Source organism: Mastigoproctus giganteus, chromosome 7, assembly GCF_048544385.1.
Source record: "Mastigoproctus giganteus isolate SK-2022 chromosome 7, ASM4854438v1, whole genome shotgun sequence".
NCBI classification, from domain to species: domain Eukaryota; kingdom Metazoa; phylum Arthropoda; class Arachnida; order Uropygi; family Thelyphonidae; genus Mastigoproctus; species Mastigoproctus giganteus.
Genome location: NC_143581.1, coordinates 228,993,958 through 229,015,861, shown reverse-complemented (window position 1 = coordinate 229,015,861; position 21,904 = coordinate 228,993,958). Strand labels below are relative to the sequence as shown.

The 21,904-nt window shown below is 36.8% G+C and overlaps 1 protein-coding gene across 11 annotated transcripts in view; it reads right to left on the bottom strand.

The window, feature by feature from the left end:
* LOC150083758 (uncharacterized) overlaps window positions 1-21,904 on the bottom strand; it is a 999,111-nt gene that overhangs the window by 272,837 nt on the left and 704,370 nt on the right. For all 11 annotated transcript variants that reach the window (XM_090377461.1, XM_090377460.1, XM_090377466.1 and 8 more), the window contains one exon: window positions 14,527-14,559. In XM_090377461.1, the coding sequence (XP_090233587.1) occupies window positions 14,527-14,559 (33 nt within the window). The remainder of the gene's footprint in view (window positions 1-14,526; window positions 14,560-21,904) is intronic.

Below are 21,904 nucleotides of genomic sequence, written 5' to 3'. Positions count from 1 at the left end.
TTAGTTGGTATGTAAAGCCTAGTAGCTTCCAAGATAAGTTCTTTGAATGCTTCCCATTTTGCATTTGCTGTTGGTAACATCATCAGTTGGTCCCACTGTGTAGAATTTAAATACTGTCTCAGTCCATCGTAGTCGCCTTTACGAAAGCAATAACCCTTCCCTTTACCCCTAATGGTAGTTACCTCTTTGAGTGAATCCCACTTCAGCACACTGTGATCACTGCCACCTAGTGGTTCATTTATCTGCAGATTCTTAATGCATGAAGAATCACTACTGATAATCAAATCAAGAGTATTACTTCCTCTAGTTGCCTCCCGAACATGCTGATGTAGAAAACAATCATCCAATAAATCCACAAAAGCCTTGCTAGTGTGTGAGTGACCAGCCCCCAAATTCCAGTCAATATCTGGGAAATTAAAATCCCCCATTATAAGACTCTCTGATTTACTGGCCCACTCTATTTCTCTGTACAGTTTCTTATTATACTCATCAGAGTCATTAGGCCTATAGCACACTCCTACTCTCAATTTTGATCTCCCAATGCTTATGTCACACTGCACTGTCCAGCGATGTCCACTGGCTTCACTTCCTTGGATTTTATGTATTTCTTAACTAATAGCATAACCCCTCCTCCCTTCCTATCCAGTCTATCCTTTCTGTAGACGTTGTACTCCCCAAATTCCAGTTCTGCATTCTTTATATCTGTGTGACACCACGTCTCTGATATCCCAACAATATCTGCCTTTGATGTTTTGAGCAATACCTCAAATTCATCAAATTTATTTACTAAACTCCTAGCATTGGTGTACATGCAAGTATACATGCACCTATTTCTATTCTTAGCTACCCTAACACAACCCATGTGTTTACTTTTACCACAATGACTCCCAGCAGTCTCTGAAATATCCTGCACCTTGTTTTTCAGGCTTCTGCTCATTCCAATAGAAGCAGTGCAAGAATCTCTTTCACCTCTGCCAGTGGCTACTGTTAATCTATTCGTCTTTGTCTCCCCCCCCCAAGCTAGCAGTTTTCCGACCCTCCTTGTGGTTTGGAGCAGTTGCAGACTTCCAGTGGTAGTTCTGCATTCAGTTCTGGGAGTGTCCAAGCTGTACAGTGAAGGGTTCCGCCTAGCATGTTCCTCTGCTAGAAGTTAATCCAGAAGTTTAATAACAAGCCAGTCAAATAGCGCCCTGGCTTCTACTACTACTGCTGTGGTAATTTCCTTTAGTATTAACAGAGAAATGTTCCCGAGATAAGAGAGTACTGGAAGAGCTATACAGAAGAGATGAAAAGTTCAACCAAGAAGAGAGAGAGAGAGAGAGAGAGACATCACTGCACTCTGTGGAAGGAACTCACACAAAGGAATCCCGCCGGAAAGAGAAGGAAGGTAAGTTCTTCGAAATGTGTTGTTATGGAAAGGGTACTTAGATAAACTCGGAGGTTATTTTAGAGTAAGGTTGAAGTTGAAGAAACACGAGAAATAAGGAAACGTTTAGCACTGAGTTGGTTTATTGGTTGAAGTTGTAAAGAAAATTGATATGGCTAAATTAAGAGAGATTACATGGAATTGTTAGCATTAAGTTAGCGACTTATGAATTGCTGTTGTGAAGGAAATTTATATTGTTGATTAAGAGAAATATGAGGAAGTGATTAAGATTGAATTAGTTTAGTGTTTGAAGCTGTAGAGAGAGTTGAGATTGTTAATTGAGAGAAATTTTATGGAAATGATAGCATGTGTTAACAGATTAAATGAGAAAAACGAATAGATTAGATGTAAATGAACACTAGTTTTGTATTGTAAGTAGATTTGTTATGATAAGTGACTTTTGTTTTATATTTGTGTCATATATATATATATATATACGATATATAATATATATACTCGTGTGGGTGGGGGAATCCCTCAGCTCCTGGAAATTCTCATTTTTTAATGCAGTCATGTAGCTTGTGGGGCTTAGTACTTGAGGGGATCTGTTGTACGAAAATGATAATAATGGCCACTGACGGCAATACTAAGGTAGAGGGAAATAAAAACAAATAAATAACCCCCCCCCCAAAAAAAACTTAGATTTGTTTCCTCAACAAGCTTAAATGTCAGTTCCTTTCTTTCATTAATATGGATATAGTGCCATAAAAAGTCAAAAAGGAAATATTTTTTATTTTTGATAAAAAGGAAATAAGATTTTTTGAAGATGAGGGAATAAGGGGGAGGGGTTAAACTGCAACTTGTCTACGACTGTCTCAGTACAAAGCACCAACCAGCAAGGAATCCAAATGGAAGTTTTCTGCCACTAATTAAATATGTACCAAAATTAGATCCAGTTTAAATGATAACACGATTGAGTTTCTTAAGAGCTCACTTTATTCGGACAGGTAAATGTGGATACTTATTTTTTTGTTTTTAGAATAACTGTATGTTTAATAATTTTTGTTGGAATATTTATTATTGTAATAAAAGTTTGAGTTAAAATATGAATTCGAGTAATTACAGTCAGTCCTCGTATAGCACAATAGTTGTGTTCCTAGAAACCCTCGTGCAATGCAAAATCGTGCAATATAAACAACAGGCCCTATGGGAAAAATAGGTTTAGGTACCGACCACCCAAGATTGAACACAATTTGTAACAAAAACACAATAAATAATCATAATGAAATACGTAAGTATTTTATTACGACTATTACGTAATAAAATATTGCTAATGCTTTTGCTTCTATCGTAAGCAAACTTGTTTTTTATTTGATTTTCGATCCAAACAGATGACAGCCGTTTCATCTCTTCCAATTCTTTGTGTCTTGATCTAATGGATTTTAATTACACTTTGAGTTGTTCCTGCTATGAAAGTTTTTTTTATTTTCTCTGCATTCTTTGTAATTCTCGGCATTGCCTCATTTAGGTATGTAGCATGTGCAATATCACATGGTCTTTCATTTCGCTCAAAGCGTTTCACAATTTCATATTTTTTCTCTATCGACAGAGGCGGACTGGCCATAAGCCTTACCGGGGAAACCCCGGTGGGCCGGAGGCCAGTGTGATTTTGGCCATAAACCATAGTATGAAGCCACTATAGATTTTCCCGGGTAAGAATTTTTGACCCAGTCCGCCTCTGTTTATCGATATTGCTTTTGTTTTTCCTCTATGAATCTGCAGTGTCTTCACCAGGACGCTTCCTTTCACACCTTTTAAGTATTTTACTCATTTTTAGGGAATAAAGCACAATTACAAAACGAGGAGGCACGCTTGATACACATAAACAAAGCTGCGCGCGTGTAGCAACTGAATAAACAACACCGTAAAGGCAGAGATACACTATTAACACCTCACATTTTACTAAAGCACATTTCTAGGGGTTACTACCATAAAACAATAAAAACAATTTCCAGTTGCGTTTCTGCTAGTGGAATCTGTTATAAACTGGTAGTAAACTCGATCTAATTGCATTTGCGATTATACCGATAGCTGGAATTGTGTTGGTTTTTACGTTGTTATGGTGAAATGTGTTTCCCCTTCACTGATATAAAAAACAAATAAATTTTCAGAATCTTCTCTTCATTCCTGTCGTGTTGCGCTCGACTGCCATTTCTTATAAACACAAAGGCGAATCGTGCATAAGCGAATTCGGTTCGTGTTATATAAGATATCGTTCCCCTATTTATAAATCGTGTATGATCGAATTCGTGTAATGTAAACACGTGTTATACGAGGACTGACTGTACTTGCATTTTCCTTACTTTACTACACATAATTGTCATAAAAATTTATTGCAAAAAATGAATGAGAGAATAAATAACATAAGAATAAATGAGAGAATAAATAACATTATCAGAGACAGAAGATGTTTAGAAAAGAAATTGTGTATGGTTCTGAAACAGTTCATTCTTTATATGCTCATAATAATCAGTCAAGAAAAAAAAATCCCATTTAATCCATCCGGTCACTCCAAATGTTTGTCTAGTTCAGTCTTAAATTTATTTAAGCTATCAACTTCCACAACAACAGATGGAAGTCTGTTCCAGCAATCAACCACCCACTGGCTAAATGCAAACTTCTGCACATCTATTCTAGAACTGTCTTTCCTCAATTTGAGTTTATGGTCCCTCATCTGAGTAAGTGGAAGTATCCCATCAGCATTGAGCCTGTTCCAACCATTAGCATTAGCAAGGGAACATGATGCAAGAAAGCAAACTTATATAGCATCAGCCAAAAAAAACACAAACACCCTTCTCGTTTCACCATTCCACTCGCTCCAAATGTTTGTCTAGTTCTTCCTTGAATCTGGTTAAGCTGTCAACTTTAACGACAGATGGAAGTTTGTTCCAGCAATCAACCATTAGCTGGCTAAAGGAAAACTTCCCACACATCTATCCTACATCTGTCTTTCCTCAATTTGGATTTATGCCCTCTCAGCTGATTATTCTGAGCATGAGAAAGAATTCCATCAGCATTGAGCATGCTCAAACCATTTACGGCTTTATACACCTCAATCAGATCACCTCGCAGGTGCCTAGTCTCCAAATACTGTAATTTGCAAAATTTAAGCCTTTCTTTGTAAGAGCAACCCTTTGTTCCGTTCACTAATCTTGTTGCCCTTCTCTGTACTCGTTCCAGCAGCTCTACATCCTTCTTGAAATGAGGCCTCCAGACCTGTATACAGTACTCAACTTGCCTTATACAAGGGAATAATCACCTCCTTATCCCTGCTAGAAAAATTCCTGTATATCATTGACAAGACACTATGAGCTACTCTTGCAGACCATCTGCACTGCTCAGAAAACTTCATATCTGCCTGCACAATTACCCCCAGGTCCTTTTCACTCTATTCCACTGTCAGTGTAGTACCACACAGTTGATACACGATATGAAACATGATTCTGCCACTAGAGAACTGCTGGGTATGGTTTCGTTAAAAGAAACAACTAGAGGTCTTGATATATTTAATGCATTCAAACATTTTATTGAAAAAAATTAAATTACCACTATTTAAGCTCATATCAGTAACAACAGATGGAGCTAAAGCATCTTAACGGATTCATCGCATTGTGCTAAAAGGATGGTGAATTCCGAGATTTTTTGAGTTTCCACCAACGATCTGCAAACCAGCACTGGACCAGCGGGGCAGATTATGGTCCATTTCCCTCAACATGAATTGTTGAGGAGGCTTCCATCCTGTATTTGGCTCCATCTGTTGATAATGGCTGCAGTTTTTTACCATCCACCAACAAGTGTTAGCTAGCAAAAGATTAAATACTAAGTGTTATGGACATAGCTTTCGAAATCGTGAATTCCATCAGAGGACAATCTCTTAAAAGGAGACTTTTCAAAATACAACTCGATGAAAATGAACCAGATCTGATATTGCACACAGATGTGAGGTGGCTGAGTCGGAGTAAGTTTCTATAGAGATTTCAAAATTTGCTGAATAAAATTTTAAAAATTTGTTGATCAAAGGGGAGATGATTATCAGCAGCTACAAGATATAGAGTGGTTGTGTGATCTGGCTTTTTTGGCAGATTTTACCAGTAAATGAAAGTGATATGAATTTGGAATTACAAGGAAAAAATAAAAATGTGGGTGGCACGATTAGTAATATTTCTGCGTATAAATATCAATTTTTGGCAATGGCTAAGAATCTGAAAGAAAAAAATTCTATTATTTTGCAAATATGCAAGTTCATTTGCAAAAATATCCTGTTTTTGAATTTAATAGTGAGAAATATGTTTCTGAAATTGAGGAAGTTGTGGATGACTTTAAAACAATTGAAGACATTGTTCAATACATTTCTTATCCATTTAGTGTCACCTTAGAGATGAAAAAAAAATCGCTGAGATTTTTAACATGGAGAAAATATTACTTGAAAATGAAATTATTGCATTGCGAAACGATATCTTCCTAAAAGCCAGATCACCAGAAAAAGACTTTTGGAAATATGTTTCCGAGAAAAGTACCCAAATGTAAAAAAATGCAGTGACCTTTTAAATTCCTGTTTTGGTTCCAAATTATCTATGTGAATCAGCCTTTTTGCATTTGAAAAAAAACAAACAAAAAAAAAAAAAAAAAAGAACGAAGAATCGCTCTATTCTTACGGACATGCATACAGAAGATTTTTTACGGTTGGACTTATCACAGTATATCCCCGATTTTGAAAGCTTAGCATATGACATGAAGACACAAACCTCGCATAAATTAAAAATTTAAATAAGTGTGAATTTAAAATAAGAATTCCGAATTGTATTTAAATTTAAATACAACATTTTACAATATGTGCTGATTAACTTTTTTAATCCATGTGCAATGAAATCTTGAGATGGTAGATCGCGGCACATTTTGAAGAAAAAAAGTAGATCACGTCACAAATTAAGTTGGCCGCCCCTGATCTATATAATACAATATTTGTCAAGAAAGTGTATAGCTCTTAGAGGTTCCTCAAAGAATCTATTTTATAATGATAATGGTAACTTTTTAAAATTAATGGAAACTTTTGCTAAATTTGACTCGATAATGGCAGAACAATTGCATCGTATCCAAACATCACAAAAACAGAATGTTGCTCATTATTTAGGTGACAGGATACAAAATGAAATCATTCATATTATTTCTGAAGCCATAAAAAAAAAAAAATTTTAGAAATGGTTAAAGAGTCAAAATACTATTCTTTAATTATTGATACTACCCTGGACTTGAGCCACACAGAACAATTGACTAATGTTATTAGATTTGTTTATCGTAATAAAGATACAAATATCGCAGAAATTTGTGAACATTTTTTGGGTTTCAGTCTGTAGACGATACTTCTGGTCAGGGATTATTCAAATTTATTATAAATCTTTTAAAATTACTGAATATCAATATTTCGGATTTACATGGACAAACATAACGGACTCCAGAAAAAAATCATTGAGATAAATTCAAGAGATTTTTTCATTCCATATGCTGCTCATTCTTTAAATTTGGTAATTGATGATGCAGCTAAAATTTCAATTGAAACAGTTAATTTTTTTGGGGTAATAGGAATTGTACAATTATTTTTCAGTATCTGTGAAGCATTGGGTTATATTAAAAAAAGACATATTCAAAATTTAAGTTTAAAACCGCTTTCTACTACTAGGTGGGAAAGTGGAATTTAAACAATAAGGCCACTAAAAAGTAACATCAGAGAAATTTATCAGGCTCTTTTAGATATTATGGAAGATGATACTAAAGATATTGATTCTAGATTTCAGGCTGACAACTTAATTTCAAAAATTTGTTCATTTAAATTTGTTTGCTTTATTAATATTTGGTATGGCATCTTAAGTCTCATAAATTTTGTAAGCAAAATGATGCAGAATCCAACATTTAATTTACAAACGTTACAGAAAATCTCAATCTCATTACAAAGGATTTGAAGAATTGCAGGACTGTTCAGAATTTTGAAAACATTATTATTCCTGCAAAGGAAGTGGCAAACGATCTCGTCATCGATCCTGTTTTTCCAGAAATTTGAAAGAGAACAAAAAACAAGAGTGTTTGGATTTGAAGCATCAGATGAGTCAATAAATGACGCTAAACAAAATTTTAAAATCCAATTTTTTTTCACGGTTTTAGACACCACAATATCATCAATTACAAAAAGATTTGTACAGTTGAAACAGCACAATTAGTATTAGTATTAGTAACGGCCGTATGGTGCAAGAAAGCCTATGGCTTATGCTGCACCAGCCAAAAAAAAAAAAAAAAAAAAAAAATCCGAACAAAACAATGATAAAAACAAAAATTAAATAAATAATAATAATTAATAAATAAATAAAAATAATAAAATGAAATAAAAAATAAATAAAAAGGAAATTAATCCTATCATCCTATGCGCTTCCCTTACCCGAAAGTACTATCCAGATGACCTTTGAATTTCCCCAAACTGTCGGCCTCTACCACTCATGAAGGCAACCCATTCCAGTAATTTATAACTCGCTGGCTAAAATAAAACTTCCTGCAGTCCAATCTAAACATTTCCCCCCCGTAACTTGAATTTATGTCCCCTAGTTCTAGCATCATTTATAATCTTGAAAATTTCGTCCTCATTCATTTTACTGATGCCTCTCAGAGCCTTAAACACATCAATCAAATCTCCTCTAAGGTGTCTAGTTTCCAAACTCTGCAACCCACATATTCGAAGTTTTTCTTCATAAGGACGCCCTTTTGCCGATCTCACCAGGCGAGTTACCCTTCTTTGCATCCTTTCAAGAAGCTTGATGTCTTTCTTTAGGTGCGGTCTCCATACTTGAACACAGTATTCCAAGTGTGGTCTAACATAAGCCTTATATAATGGGATTATCACGTCCCTATCTCTACTTGCAAAAGTTCGATAGATCATCGATAGGACACCATGGGCCTTCCTTGCAACCTGTTTACAATGCTCAGAGAATTTCATGTCTGACCGTATCGTAACGCCCAAGTCCCTTTCCTCCAGTACTGGGTTTAGTTGAACTCCACCAAGTGAATAAGTTATTTTGGGATTACTTTTTCCCAGGTGTAATACCTTACACTTTGTTGGATTAAAGCACAGCTGCCATTTTTCTGACCATTCTTGAAGTCTATCTAGGTCTCTCTGAAGAAGCTCAGCTTGACAGTGATCATTAACTACTCTACCAATTTTAACATCATCTGCAAATTTAGACATCACGCCCTCTATCCCTTCATCAATGTCGTTTATGAAAATTAAAAACAACAGTGGTCCTAATACTGATCCTTGGGGAACCCCACTTCTTACATCAACCCAATCTGAGGAATAGCCATTTATCACAACCCTCTGCCTCCTGCCCTGAAGCCATCCTTCTATCCATCTAAGGATTTTCCCAGTGATTCCAACCTGTTCCAGCTTATAAAGCAACCGCTCATGTGGGACTGAGTCAAAAGCTTTGCTGAAATCTAAACAAACAATGTCGAAATTATTCCCTAAATCCAGCTCGTGAGTGACCCTTTCGAAATAGCGAACCAGATTTGTTAAACATGATTTTCCCTTTACAAAACCATGCTGAGTATCCTTGAGAATTTCAATTCGATCCAAATGATCCTGAATTCCACCCTTGATCATTGCCTCCATGATTTTCCCTACTACTGAAGTCAGACTGACAGGTCGATAATTTCCCACTTCACTTTTAGAGCCACCCTTATGTATGGGAGATACATTTGCACTTTTCCAATCCAAGGGAATCTCCCCAGAGTCTAGTGATGCTCGCATAACCAGCCTCAGTGGTTCAATGCACTCGCTTGCCGCCTCTCTCAAGATTATAGGGTATATTCCATCAACTCCAGGAGCCTTACTGGTCTGTAGGCTTGAAAGTTTTTTCATTAAATGAAGACTTTAAACTTATCCACGACATACGCAAATTAAAAGAATGGAGTGATGAAGATTTATTGAAACACTGCAAAGATATACGCATAAAGCTGAGCGACAATAAAAATTCGGACAATCGGGATATTGACGGTATGACTTTGTTTGAGGAATTAAAGGCTTGGCAATGTTTTATAAAAATAGATGTCTCCTCACGATGTTTTAAACTATATATATATATGTAAATTAATTAACCGATACGTTTCCAAATACTGCCATTGTATTGCATATTTATTTAATGTTATCTGTATCCGTAGCTTCTGGGGAAAGAAGTTTTTCAAATCTAAAAATCAATAAAAAATTATTTGCAATCAACAATGTCTGAAGAACGTCTTACCGATTTATCGATAATATCAATAGAAAATAATATTATGGATACTTTAGATATAAAAGGTCTAATTAAGAATTCTGTGGTGGCTAAAGATAGGAGGATAAATATGTAATAAATGACATATCACATATACCAAAGTCCAAAATGTATTTGTGTTGATTTTTTTGAAAATTGAAAAAAAACAAAAACTTTTTTTTCAGATGCTCTATTGTTATGTACACATACGTATATCTTGTATTTATATATTAAATAAAGAAGAAAAAGTTGGCACAAAAATGTACCAACTGTGTGGTTCTACACTCAGGGAAGTGGAAAATGAAAAAGACCTAGGGGTAATTGTGCAGATTAATTTCATTTTAAATTGCAAATTCTATTTTATGGGGGCGCTGAAATATAATTTTGAACAAAGGTGCATCTTACCCACAGGGTGGCACTGTACAAAGGTTGGCAAGGTTGTTAATAACAGTAATGACAGTATGCTGCAGCAACAGGATCTGGAAAAGTTGGGTAGATGGGCTGAGAAGTGGCAACTGAAGTTTAACATTGACAAATGCAAAGTACTGCATATGTGTTGCAGTAATCCCAGAGAAATGTACCAACTGTGTGGTTCTACACTCAGGGAAGTGGAGAACGAAAAAGAACTGGGGGTAATTGTGCAGTCAGATACGAAGTTTTCTGAGCAGTGCACACAGACTGCCAGAATAGCTCATGAGGTTTTGTCAATAATGTACAGGAATTTTTCCAGCAGGGATAAGAAAGTGATTACCCCAGTGTACAAGGCAATGGTCAGGCCACACTTTGAGTATTATATACAGGTCTGGAGGCCACATTTTAGGAAGGATGTGGAGTTGCTAGAATGAGTACAGAGAAAGGCAACAAGATTGGTGAGGGGGAAAGACGGGTACTCTTATGAAGAAAGGCTTAAGTTCTGCAAATTGCAGCTTCTGGAGACTAGACACTTGCGAGGAGATCTGATGAGGTGAATAACACCTTGAATGGTTTGAGCAGGCTCATTGCTGATGGGATTCTTCTTCTTGCTCAGTTTACAAATCTGAGGGGGCATAAACTCAAATTGAAGAAAGACAGCTGTAGAACAGATGTGCGGAAATTTTTCCTTTAGCCAGCAGAAGAAACTTCCATATTTCGTTGTGGAAGTCAGCTTAAATAAATTTAAGGAAAAACTGGACAAACATTTGGAATGAATGGATGGTTGCAATGGGAAGCGGGGTTTTTTTTTTTTTTTTGGCCAATGCTGTAAAAGCTTGCTTTCTTGCATAACATGCCTCTACTAATGCTTATTTACCTTAATTGATACAATGTTTAACGTGACAATTCCTTCATAAGTCCCAGGAAGGGAAGTTTCACCAATACTGTAACAATCCTGCAAGCCTTTTATAACCACCTTGATGCCATTGTCATAGCATGCTGTATTTCCTCTGTTGAGTTTAAACACTGTCACTTCAAGGAACAGTGGTTCAACTCAGCAGATTTCATCTTTGGAAAAAGGAATAAATTGGTAGAAAACATTTGGCTCGCAGGATACTGAAGAAGGGAGCAAGGCAATTCCTGAAACATCGGGTTATTAATAATTCTTCCCCACCTTCCTCTCCACTCCCAAATCATTTCATGCAAAAACCTTAGTTACTATTAAAAATTCTCCCATGATTCTCTACACCAGTGGTGTCCAACCTTTTCCCCCATGGGTGGCATATTCAAAATTAGATTTGTTTCGCGGGCCGCACAGAGTCATTCGAGAAAAACTTGTGTGTCACATTTTTTTTTATCTTGTTACTCATAAAAGGAAGTTTCTATTTTCATGTTACCATTTTTTCTTTTCAAGCTATATATAAAAAAATGCAAATTCCCAGCACTTTTATGTGCAACAAATCTTTTTCACTTATTTATTTTTTAGATTTTATTAAAATTATAAAAATATGACTTACTTCTGTTTGTTTGTTTTTTTTTAAATAATTTACTTTTGTTTCTGTCTGATACTTCACTTTTGTTTAAAAAAAAATACTTTACTTTTGCTTTTAAATGCTCATTTTAGAAAATTTACAACCTGAAAAGGATCACTGCTTTTCTATATTAAGGTGAATAAATAAATATAATTATAAACCTAAAATTGAAATATTTGAAAATTTTATTAAGTACAATACACAATAATATTTACTGGACAAAACTTAACATTTAATGAGATGATTGAGGCTGGATATTTTTAAAGAATTGTTCAAAATTTGGTTACAAATTTGTGACGCTAATCTCAATACATAATGAAGATTATGTCCTGATGGTATTTCTCAATGGAGCTTCAGATCCTGATGGTATTTCTCCACTTGTTCTCAAAACCTGCACTCCTGAACTTACTCCTGTTCTATGCCACCTTTATTCACTTTCTTATTCCAAAGGTGTTTTTCTTTCTGGTTGGAAAATTGCTCACATCCAGCCAGTTCCTAAAAAGGGTAACAAATTCCTCCCATCTAATTATTTCTACTTTCTAAAGTAATGGAGAAATCACTTAACCGTCAACTCTTAAACTATCTAGAAACCTTCCGTCTGATAAACAATCACCAGTATGGATTCCGTCAGTGTTGTTCCACCGGTGATATTCTGGCCTGTGTTACCAATTTATGGACAAATTCAATGGAAAAGTTCGGTGAAACACAAGCAGTTGCTCTTGACATCTCAAAGGCTTTTGATTGTGTTTGTCATAAAGGTCTTCTAAACAAGCTTCCATCTTATGGTTTGCCAACTGTGTTTTGTAATTGGTTATTCAGTTTTCTCTCTGATCACTCAATGAGGGTGATGGTAGATGGCTCTCTATCTTCTAACTTCTCCACTAATGTTGGTGTACCCCAAGGTTCACTTCTTTCCCCCACTCTTTTCCTCTTGTATATTAATGACCTTCTTCCATTGACTGGAAATCCTATCCATAGTTTTGCTGATGATAGCACATTGCATTCCACTTTCCATTTTGAGAAACCTTGCCCTGCTCAATCAGCTTCAACTTCTCGAATATCTGCTACCAATTCCTTAAATGCCAATCTCCAGGTAATTCTTCAGTGGGGCAAAGACAACTTAGTTGATTTCAATCCTTCTAAAACTCAGTCCTAAGATAACCAAAGATAAGCATAGGAGCAGAAAATCCTTTTTGGATTCTTCTCCAATTTCTAGGCATGATGATATATCTCTTTTGGGGATTACCCTGACTTCTAATCCCTCTTAGCACAAGCACAGTACAAATATTGTTTCCTCTGCATCTGATGGAGATCCAATACTTTTCCATAAAGAGCTTCTTGATGCACAATGCAGTGAATTCCAATCGAAGTTTCAGCTCTGATATCTATAATTTTCTTGGTTATTCTACCCATAAGCCCAATTTTTTACCAATCATATTTTTTGCACTGGCAGTTGTGACTCCTACCAGGTTTTTAATATTTAATCCTAACTTTTTGATAGATTGGCAACAATTTTCAAAATGATTTTCACCTGTAGTTGTTCCGCACATACTCCGTAGATCAGCTAAATCTTCAACTGGTACAAAATTATCATTACTTCCACATATGAAGATGAGGAGTTGGTCTATGTCATTTACATCAGTATGTCATCCAGTGCCACACTAAAATATTTCATTTGTTTTATGTTTTCCAAAAGTTGTCCGAACAAATTCTTTCCAATATCTTCTACTCTTTGCATAACTGTTTGTCGAGACAAAATAATGTCTTGTATCTTTGTTCATTTCTCATGACAAATTTCTGCCATAACTTTTAAAAAACAACACTTAACAAATTCATCATAATTGAATGGTTTACTTTCAAAAGTGATCAAATGTGCAACTTGATAACTGGCACGTACAGCAGATAAATTTCTTGACTGATACATTTTCAGTATGTTCTGTTGTTTTCATAATTCATTTTGTAACTTTGAATACTTTTCTTTTCGCAGCACTCCTTTATGTTGATCATAATATTTATGATTTGGAATCAGTGTCTTTTTAAATTATATTCTTTAAAAACTCACACAGTCTCCTGACACACCAAAAACACTGCTTTTTCATGGTAATCAATGAAGAAATAGTCTTCAGTTCATCTTGGATCAAAAACACGATGCTCGAAATCAATTTTCCCCTTTTGGAACATTTTTAAGAATGGTTTTTTTAAAATTCAATACAAATTAATAATTAATTCAATGCAATGAACCTATATCAAAATACATAACTGTATTTAGCGTACATATGACTGCACCGAACCACATGTACATGTTTGATACAGTCAAGCTGGACACTTGCTTGCCTGTACACACAGTGGCGATTGATGCAGTTTTAGTTCACTTTCCGTGCGTTCCTTATAAAAATTATTCACGGGCTGGATCCAGCCCAGGGGCCCGTAAGTTGGACACCACTGCTCTACACAGTGTCATGGTTTCTTAAACTATGGTAACACTATTCACTCAGTAAATCAATGTTTGTTTGTCTACAGCCATGCCCAATATGACCTGTGAAACAGAGGTAATGTCTTTATTGCAAGTTAAACCATATGATGGATTAACCATCCTAAGATTGCTTATAGCTTAAAATTCAACATATTTTCAAACAGGGAAGAAAGATACACTGAATTCAATGAAACACTGCCAGATTTTAACTTTTAGTAACTTTCCATTACTGAATGAGAATTTTGCTGAAAAAATATGGGAATGCTCATGCCTATAACTTCTCAGGAGCTTATGGATATAAATCTCAGGATAAGTTTGTGAATTTCTCACAATGCTTTGTATAATCTAAATGAATTCCTCTTATTCTATAAACCAAATTCTTACAACAGTACTTACTGCATCATTAATTCCATCCAAACTGCTATCTCCCTAAAAGGAAAAAAATAATAATAATACATAAATAACTATATATATAAAAACAATATATTATAGAAAAGGAAAAAGAAAGTGAAAATTAAAAAAGGAAGGGAGTTTTGTGGATAAGGCCAACGGGTGTTGGACACTTTCTGAAAAAAAGTATCCAACTTATGTCCAACTTATGCAAAGAAATTACAATATATATACAGCCAGTTCTCGCTTTACAAGTTCCTGGGTTTACGAGGTTTTTTTTTTTTTTCCCCCAAGTACCAAGTATCAACAGAATCGAAAATATGAACATTAACTGCAAAAAAAAAATTCATAAATACCGCATTTCAAACCATGCTCATAGCGTTACCATTGTATCGCAAAAATATCGTAATGTGAACCCAATAACACATTATTTTTTGGTAATTTATTCATTACCTCGGAAGTTGAAATTTTTGCTATATAACTCCCTAAAAGGTTGTTTTTATAGTGTAAATTGTATTAGTTACCAATTCAAATCATTAAATGTACTACATTTTCATCATTATCATATGTTGTAAGAACCAATTTTGAACAGCTTTGTGATATTTTTCTAAAGCACATTTCTGGAGGTTACGACCATGAAACAATAAAAACAATTTGCACTTTCCAGTTTATTGGGATTTTCTGTTACTGCAACCAATTATAAATGGGTAGTAAACTCAATGTTATTGCATATGTGAAAATACCAATAGCTGGAATTGTGTGGGTTTTTAGCTGTTTTTTTTTTTTTTTTTTTTAAGCTTCGTAAACTTTTACTCCTCGCAAATCGTGTTAGTTGCAATTTGTGCTTTCCATTAAAAAATGCTTATGCATGCTATTGAAATTTCCTCTTGAAGCATTTCTGAAGAAGACGACTCGTTGTGCAACAAACCAATAATGAGCGATCAACGAGTGTGCATTTAGTCGATGATGATGAAGAAGAGAAGAATAAACATTGTTTAACATTTGTAAGTCATAAATAATTTCTCTATTATTATAATTTACTTGATTTTACAGGCTACATTTTCATTTCTTTGGATAAATCAATCATTGTTTAAACAAACTAATTAGTTAACTAATTTCATTGTTGATAACGTAACTCCTATTTTTAACATTATGTCTATGGCAAATAAATTCCCGCTTTATGAGCGCATGCTAGGCACGAATTAACTCGTAAAGTCGAGAATTATCTGTATATATAAACCATATAAAATATACATAAATATTCAAATAAAAATAGATAAATATATTGCCATATAATGCAACTCTGGTGTCAACCAACCATTTTCAAGAGTCAACCATCAAATCAGAGAGTCTTATAATGGGAGATTTTAATTTCCCAGATATTGACTGGAATTTGTGGGTTGGTCACTCACACACTAGCAAGGCTTTTGTGGATTTATTGGATGATTGTTTTCTACATCAGCATGTTCGGGAGGCAACTAGAGGGAGGAATACTCTTGATTTGATTATCAGCAGTGATTCTTCATGCATTAAGAATCTGCAGATAAATGAACCACTAGGTGGCAGTGACCACAGTGTGCTGAAGTGGGATTTACTCAAAGAGGTAATTACCATTAGGGGCAAAGGGAAGGGTTATTGCTTTCGTAAAGGCGACTATGATGGACTGAGACAGTATTTAAATTCTATACAGTGGGACCAACTGATGATGTTACCAACAGCAAATGCAAAATGGGAAGCATTCAAAGAACTTATCTTGGAAGCTACTAGGCTTTACATACCAACTAAGAAATATTGTTCAAGGTTTAGGCCTAAATGGATGTCAGATGAACTGATGAGGCATATGGCAGAGAAGAAACATGCATGGGATACATACAAATTAACACATGACACAGAAGCCTATGATAGATACAAGTTGATCTGTAACCAAGTTACAAAGGAGGTTAGGCAGGCGAAGGCAGATTACGAGAAATCTTTGGCAAGGGATGCAAAGAAAAACAGCAAAGAGTTCTTTACTTATGTAAACTCTAGAAGGAAGGGGATGAATCAGATTGGTCCACTTGATATCGATGGGTCAACTGTTGATGATCCTGATCAGGTTGCTAACAAATTAAATGAATATTTTGCATCCACATTCACACATGAGGAGCTATTTAGCAAGGGGAAAGCCAGAGGTGTATTCAACTCTAGCAGTAAGCTAGAGAATCTTGTAATAACTGAGAGTAAAGTGGAGGAGAAATTGTTGAAGATAAACACAAGGAAGGCACCCGGGGTGGATAGGATCTATCCAGTTATATTAAAGGAGGCAGCAAAGGAAGTAAGCAAACCCTTAGCCATAATTATGAGAGCTTCCTTGGACTCAGGGGAGGTACCCACAGACTGGAGATGTGCAAATGTGACCTCAATTCACAAAGGAGGATCAAAGGCTGACACAAGTAATTATAGACCTGTGAGTTTAACTTCTGTTCCAGGAAAATTAATGGAGGCACTAGTTAAAGAAGCAGTGCAGGATCATTTAGACAAGACTTCAGTTATAGCTCGGACACAGCATGGTTTTGTTAAGGGGAAGTCTTGCCTGACCAATTTGATTGGATACTATGATGCAGTCACAAAGGAACTGGATGCAGGGAATAACTTTGATATTATATACTTGGATCTTAGAAAGGCTTTTGATACAGTTGCACATGGAAGACTGCTGCACAAATTGGAGCAGTGTGACATTGGAGGCAAATTGCTGCTGTGGATAAAGGGGTGGCTGAGGGGGAGAAGACAGAGAGTGGTAATCAATGGACACTGCTCGTCGTGGACTAATGTTATTAGTGGAGTCCCTCAGGGCTCAGTGTTGGGTCCATTATTGTTTTCTGTATTTATAAATGATATTGATGATGGTATATTAAGCTTAATGTCGAAGTTTGCAGACGATACAAAGGTAGGCAGGGTTGTCAAGGACACTACTGACACTATGCTGCTGCAACAGGATCTGAAAAGGTTGAGCAGATGGGCCGAGAGGTGGCAAATGAAGTTTAACATTGACAAATGTAAAGTACTACACATGGGAAACAGCAACCCCAGAGCAACGTATCAACTCTGTGGTACTACACTGACAGTGGTAGAGAATGAAAGGGACCTGGGGGTGGTTGGGCAGGCAGATATGAAGTGCTCTGAGCAGTGCAAACGGGCTGCAAGAGTAGCTCATGGCGTTGAGCTACTATATATCATTGACATATATTGTCAATGATATATAGGAATTTTTCTAGCAGGGATAAGGAGGTGATTATTCCCTTGTATAGGGCAATGGTCAGGCCACACCTAGAGTACTGTATACAGGTCTGGAGGCCTCATTTCAAGAAGGATGTAGAGCTGCTGGAACGAGTACAGAGAAGGGCAACAAGATTAGTGAATGGAACAAAGGGGTGCTCTTACGAAGAAAGGCTTAAGTTTTGCAAATTACAGTGTCTGGAGACTAGGCACCAGCGAGGTGATCTGATAGAGGTTTTATGTATAAAGCCTTGAATGGTTTGAGCATGCTCAATGCTGATGGGATTCTTCCTCTCGCTCAGAATAATCACCTGAGAGGGCATAAATTCAAATTGAGGAAAGACAGATGTAAGATAGACGTGCGGAAGTTTGCCTTTAGCCAGCGAGTGGTTGGTTGGTGGAACAGACTTCCATCCCTTGTCGTGGAAGTTGATAGCCTAAATAAGTTTAAGGCTCAGCTGGACAGGTATTTTGAACGAACAGAGGGGCGAAGTGGAAATGGTTTTTTTTTTTTTGGCTGATGCTGCATAAGCTTGCTTTCTTGCATCAAATGCCTCTACTAATGCTAATGCTAATTACATAACTATACAGAATCTCTGTTTCTGATGCAATGCAAGTATGCCATGAAATATATATTATATGGGGGGAGATTGAAAAGTTTTTAGGCCAATACAGATCACAAGGATTTTTCTGAAAGACAGTATTGCCAATCTGTGCTGCGACTCTCCTTGTGTGTTCACAGAAAATTTAAGGTTTGTAACTATATTCGTCTTTACAGAGGGCACTGAAGTGTGGAAGGCGAATGAAGATGGTGACAGTTGAGAGAATCAAACACCATGCAGTCACTGAGTACCTTCATTTAAAGGGAAGGTCACTGAAAGAAATTCACAGACATACAGCAAACATTAGGAGAATCTTATACTCCATGTGCCAGGGTCAAAAAGTGTTTTGCAGAATTTAAGCATGGACAAGACATTATTGAAGATGCACCCTGCAGTGGAAAGCCTGTTACCATGTTCACACCTGCAAATATGGATGCCATTCATGACCTGATCATGTGAGACTGCAGAAGAGCATAGAAGAACATTGAGACACCATTCAACATCTCGAATGAGTAAGCCAATGATATTGTGGCGAATGTTTTAGGAATAAAGAAGGTTTCTTTGAGGTGGGTCCCTAAAGCACTGAATGCAGATCAGAAGCAGGAAAGAGTGAGGTGTTGTCACAAGACTGCACAGCAATTTGAAATTAATGATGCTTGGAGGCACTATGTCACTATGGATAAAACATGGATGCACCACGTCAACCCTAAAACAAAGGAATAATCGAAGCAGTGTAAGCATCCCTCTTCTCCCCATCTTAAAAAGTTGAGTGTAGAAGTCAGCTGGGAAAGTCATGGCAACTGTTTATTCAGATGCAGAAGGCGTGTTTGTGATTGATGTCTTGGAACGAGGTACCACTATCAATGCCAAGTATTATTCTAACCTACTGAGCTGTTTCCATGAGGAATTGAAGCTCAAGAGGTGCTGGAATTTGGCCAAAGGAGTCATCTTGCATCAAAAGAATGCACCAGTGCACACAGAATTTGTGACTTTGGCAACATCACCTTTTAGCTATTATGGCATCTGCCCTACTAAGAGATTTGGCTCTATCACACTATTTTCTATTTTCAAATCTCAAAACGGACTTAAAAGGACAGAAATTTAACAGTGGCAATATTTTGATGGATGCAGTCAAAAACTGGTTTGAGTCAAAATCTTTGAATTTTATTTCAACAGGTTACAAAAGCTAGTTGGTTGCATGCCAGAAAGTGTGTTGACTTGGGGAAAGGTGCCTCCATAGCCAGGTGGGCAGCAGCAGCAGTGCATAGCACATGATTCTTGATTAGACGCTTCTCGGAGCCCGTGACCAAATACGGAGGATGCGGAAAGGTCAAGGAATGACCACCGCATATCCCCAGAGCAATATGGCCTTAGTTGCTAATGCTCCTAAAAACCAAATAACAAACAAACAAGACTTGGGGAGGGAGAACTATTTTAAAGGGGGTCAAAACTTTCCAGCATTCCTTCTATGAGAGGCCAGAAACTTTCCAACCTACGTATATAAGAAATATACACTCAGTGATCACTGAATTATGATTACCTACCTAATACTGTGTCGAGCCACCATTTACATGGACAACAGCCATTATTCACCTAGGCATTGACTTCACTGGATGTCTGTAGGGATCAGCAGCCATGTCCATATGCCTCACTTCTCATTCAAAACATCCCACTGGCGTTCAAATAGATTTAAATTGGACAAATTTGGCGGCCAATTAAGATGGTTGATATTTTCACCATATTCCTTGAACTACCCATGCACAGTGGGAGCCCAATGACATGGCACATTATTGTCTTGGAAGATGCCATTTCTCTGTCTGGGATAAAATGCAATATGGCAGGGTGCACACGGTCTACTAAGAGCTGCTGGATGATCTCACTAGTAAAATGTTGGCCCATATACACCTGTGGTTCTAGTCCTTGCCAGCAAAACATGCCCCATATTAAGCAACCACTGCCACCCCACCTGGATAGTGGGCACCATGCATGATGGGTCCCATAGCCAGGTGGGAAGGAGCAGCAGTGCGTAGCACATGCTTCTTGATTAGACTGGGGTTCGAGCCCGTCACCACCAAATACGGAGGATGCGGAAAGGTCAGGGAATGACCACCGCATATTCCCGGAGCAATATGGCCTTAGTTGCTAATGCTCCTAAAAACCAAACAAACAAACAAACAACAAGCATGATGTGTCCATGAATTCGTATTGCTTGAGCAACACACAAAGGCATCCAACCAGCATGTTGCACTAGGTATTTGGACTCATCCAACCAGCACACTCATTTCCAGTCCTTTAGTATCCAAACTGTGTTGTTGACACCACAGCATTTGCCATCGATGATGATCAGAAGTAAGGAGAGGGTGTCTCTTGGATCATCTGCTGTGAAACCCCTTATGTCTGAGTGTGTGGTGCATTGTCATTTGAGATATTGTTCTTGCATTCTCCAGATTGTATTGCTATGTCAACTGTTGCACAGTGACCTGCCATGAGCCCATACAATGTGCTGCACCCTTCGCTCACCACAAACATCCACCTTGTGTAATCCTACACAATTTTGTCAGCGGCACATTAGATTGACCCATTCAACACCATTCTTTGTACACCTTAACCACAGTGGGCTGTAGCACCGCAAGCTAAGTGGTACAGTCCATTATAGATGGGGGTGGTCACAATCCAATGATTACTGAGTGTATATAATACACTTATATAACTCATATTACTTATGTGTATTTATGTATAAAACATTTATGAACATTACATAAGAATATTACTTTAAATTATATATAACATCTTTATATTTATCTCATTCTCCTTTTCCCCGCTCAGTTTTTTCTAGATAACAAAGAAAAATTATTATCGATATTCTACTGGCTAGCATCTTTTTCCTTTCAATTTATAATTTATGATTGCAAATAGGTTATGATTATCATAAACATATGGCTGGCTGGCTGGCCTTTTTCTTTTTACATGTTGTGTATTTTTTTTTTTTTTTAACATTTTTTTATTTCTCTAACGTTTCTTGTAAACAACCCATTGTCTTTAGACAGCAGGTAGTTGATTGCTGGAACAGACTTCCATCTGTTGTTGTGAAAGTTGATAGCTTAAATAAATTTAAGGCTAAACTAGACAAATTTTTGGAGTGACTAGATGGGTGAAATGGGATGGAAGTCTGTTTCACCAACCAACTACCCGCTGGCTAAAGGCATTTTTCCGCACATCTATCCTAGATCTGTCTTTCCTCAATTTGAATTTATGCCCTCTCAGGTGATTATTCTGAGCAAGAGGAAGAATCCCATCGGCATTGAGCATACTCAAACCATTCAAGGCTTTACACACCTCTATCAGATCACCTCGCCGGTGCCTAGTCTCCAAACACTGTAATTTGCCTTTCTTCTTAAGAGCAACCCTTTGTCCCACTAATCTTCTTGCCCTTCTCTGTACTCGTTCCAGCAGCTCTACATACTTCGTGAAATGAGGTCTCCAGACCTGTATACAGTACTCAAGGTGTGGCCTGACCATTGCCTTAT